The following is a 2,618-nucleotide window of genomic DNA, read 5'->3' as shown; positions in this document are numbered from 1 at the left end:
CTCCGGACTCTTCACCAGGTGAGGGCGGCCGGGGGCGCTGCTTGCGGGAGCTGGGCTGGGGAGCGGGCTGGGAGCGGGCTGGTGGGGCCTGAGCCCCGAGGTAGCGCTGAAACTGACGACCCTCTGGGCACAGACCGACATCCTGGGTCTGTTTTACTCTGACTCCCTATCGCCCTCCTCTCCACGGGCACACGCCTCTCTACTCTATTCCCCGGGCGGCCAGGAAACGCCCGATGCTCCGGGCAGGAAGCCGGAACAGAAGCCTCGGGCCCTTGTCCTGGAGGAACTGCCTTAGGGGTCCCTGGTCCAGCCCAGGATGCGGGGTCCTCCCCGCCGCCAGCAGAGGGGCTGAGGCCAGGTGGGCGCTGTCTCCCCTTCGCCCCTTCGCGGTGCAGAGAGTTCCCAGCTCGCCTTCCCTCCACTGCAGACCTGTGCCTCCGTCTTGGGCACTTAAACTCTGACTGGCCTCTCAGGGAGGGTCAGCGAAGATGCCATGACCGGGAGGGAGAACAGGCCTCTGGTCTGGGTGGGCCCAGCCCTTCCTGGGGCGTCCTCTGCGGTGGGGAGACAGTGCCTTGTCCTGGGGGAGCATTCGGAGGGTAAGACACATGGCGGCGTGCCCCTGGCCAGGAGTAGGTGTTTCTAGATCTGCAGAGCAGGCAATGACAGTGGTGCCTTTGAACCCACGCCCCCACCTCCAGCCCTGAAATGGAGGCCCCGTACACCAGTGAGGAGGAGCAGGAGCGGCTGCTGGGCCTCTACCAGTACCTGCACAGCCGAGCCCACAATGCATCCCGCCCCCTCAAGACCATCTACTACACAGGCCCCAACGAGAACCTCCTGGCCTGGGTAAGGCGGCTGGGCCGGGCCGGGCCGGGCTTCGGGGTCCTGGCGGGGACCGCAGGGCGTGTCTAACCCGGATGGTCACCCTGTGCCCCTCCTTCAGGTGACAGGTGCCTTTGAGCTCTACATGTGCTACAGCCCCCTGGGCACCAAGGCGTCCGCCGTGGACGCCATCCATAAGCTGATGCGCTGGATCCGCAAGGAAGAAGACCGCCTCTTTATCCTGACGCCCCTCACCTACTGATGGGGACCCGGAGCCTGCTGGGCCCTGGGAGCACGGGAGCCATGGGGACTCCAGGCGGGGCTGGCCCTCTCTTGCCCAGGCAGCAGGCGGGGACTGTGGGTGTGGGCATTAAAGTGCTTTGGGGAGACACATGTCCGGTCTGGTCATTGGCTCTTTTGCTCACTCACTCTCGCTCACAGACACCGGGTCCTCTGTCCTAGCCCCTGCCCTCCTTCCCTCCCTCCTTTGACCAGCATCAGGCCGCACGAGCTCAGAGTTGGACCCTGGGCTTGAGCTGTTTGCATTCTGCCGAAGTCCCACCACACATAAAGGTTTCTCTAGCATCGCCCTGGCTTTGCCCCTGCCAGCCCTTCCCCCACACTCAGTCTGAGTCCCCTGTGCCTGCCCTCACTCCTGAGTGGGCCCCCAAGGACCACCTACCCACCTGGAAGCCCTGGCTGGGGCTCTGCGCCATGGGCTGCTGTCGCTGGGCAGGGGCAGGGCTGAATACGATGGGGACGGTCAGGTGGGGAGGGTCAGTCCTGGCACAGCCGGGAGCCCCAGGACGCTGAGCAGGGAAGGCCCAGCCTCGGCCACTCTCCTGAGACCTCAGGGCAGAGCTCAGGGCCCAGTGCAGGAGCCCCTCCCTGCCGCCCATGCCCTCTCCTCGTTCTGCCACAACGTGACCGCTCACTGTTGGGGAGTGGAAGACAGGAAGTGTTTATCAGAGAACAGCGTCCACTGTATATGTCTTCAGACCAGCATGAGTCACGCTCACCAGTCTGAGAGCTGGGCCAGAATATCTGCACGGAAAGCAAGCCGTGTGGGGAGCGTGTCCATGTGGGTGGGCAGGGGCAAAGGCGCCCTGGAAGGGTCCTACTTCACTGTCCCCGGAAACGGCAGCATCGCTCCTGCCCGTGGCCCTCCCTGCGCCCGTGAGGATGAGTATGGCAGCAGGCCATCTGCCTAGATCCCCAAAGCCCTCGGGAGCAGCCGCAGCTTCACTTGCCCGGCACACGGGCCCTGGGCTGCTTTCCTGCCTGTCCCCTGCTGTTCCCCTTGCTCCTGGCCAGGGCTGCAGACCGCTGCCTCCAGGGCCGGTGAGGCCAGGCCGAGTCCCCAGCTGCTCCCGGTGTTCGGTGTTCGGTCGCAGTCGGCCCGAGGCGCCCTGGTTGGCGGGACTCGGCTTCTCATACCTGTTCTGGGGGGGAGAGGGGTGGTCACAATGAGAGGAGCGTGTACCTAGGACAGCAGACACCTAGGAGGGGGGGGTTTAATGGGGGTGGAGGGAGGAATGGCAGGCGAGCAGGGAAGGTGCTCCTGCTGGAGGAACCAGCCTGTGCAAAGGGAAGGGCCCGGTAAAGGACCCGGTGGGACTGGTTTACCGCGAAGCCGAGGCGTCTTCAAGGCCTAGGGCTCTCGACTCCAGGTAGAAGCCGGGCAGCGGGAGCCACCGAGGGTGCTGCAGCGGAGGTGGTGGGGTTCTGCCGTGGTTAGAGCGGGCCCCCTGCTGCCTCTAAGGTGGTCCTTGGGCTGGAGGAAGAGGGGGGCG

General features: G+C 65.3%; 1 protein-coding gene across 1 annotated transcript in view; it reads left to right on the top strand.

Annotated features, from left to right (window-relative positions):
* Positions 1-1,212, top strand: part of MON1A (MON1 homolog A, secretory trafficking associated) — a 6,976-nt gene extending 5,764 nt beyond the window's left edge. The window contains exons 5-7 of the mRNA XM_006770604.2: positions 2-18; positions 702-849; positions 947-1,212. Coding sequence (XP_006770667.1) covers positions 2-18; positions 702-849; positions 947-1,087 — 306 coding nt within the window. The 3' untranslated portion in view covers positions 1,088-1,212. The remainder of the gene's footprint in view (position 1; positions 19-701; positions 850-946) is intronic.
* Positions 1,213-2,618: the final 1,406 nt, after the last annotated feature.

The sequence above is a fragment of the Myotis davidii genome, unplaced genomic scaffold (assembly GCF_000327345.1).
Source record: "Myotis davidii unplaced genomic scaffold, ASM32734v1 scaffold663, whole genome shotgun sequence".
Lineage (NCBI taxonomy): Eukaryota > Metazoa > Chordata > Mammalia > Chiroptera > Vespertilionidae > Myotis > Myotis davidii.
This window is presented reverse-complemented; position numbering and strand designations above follow the sequence as displayed.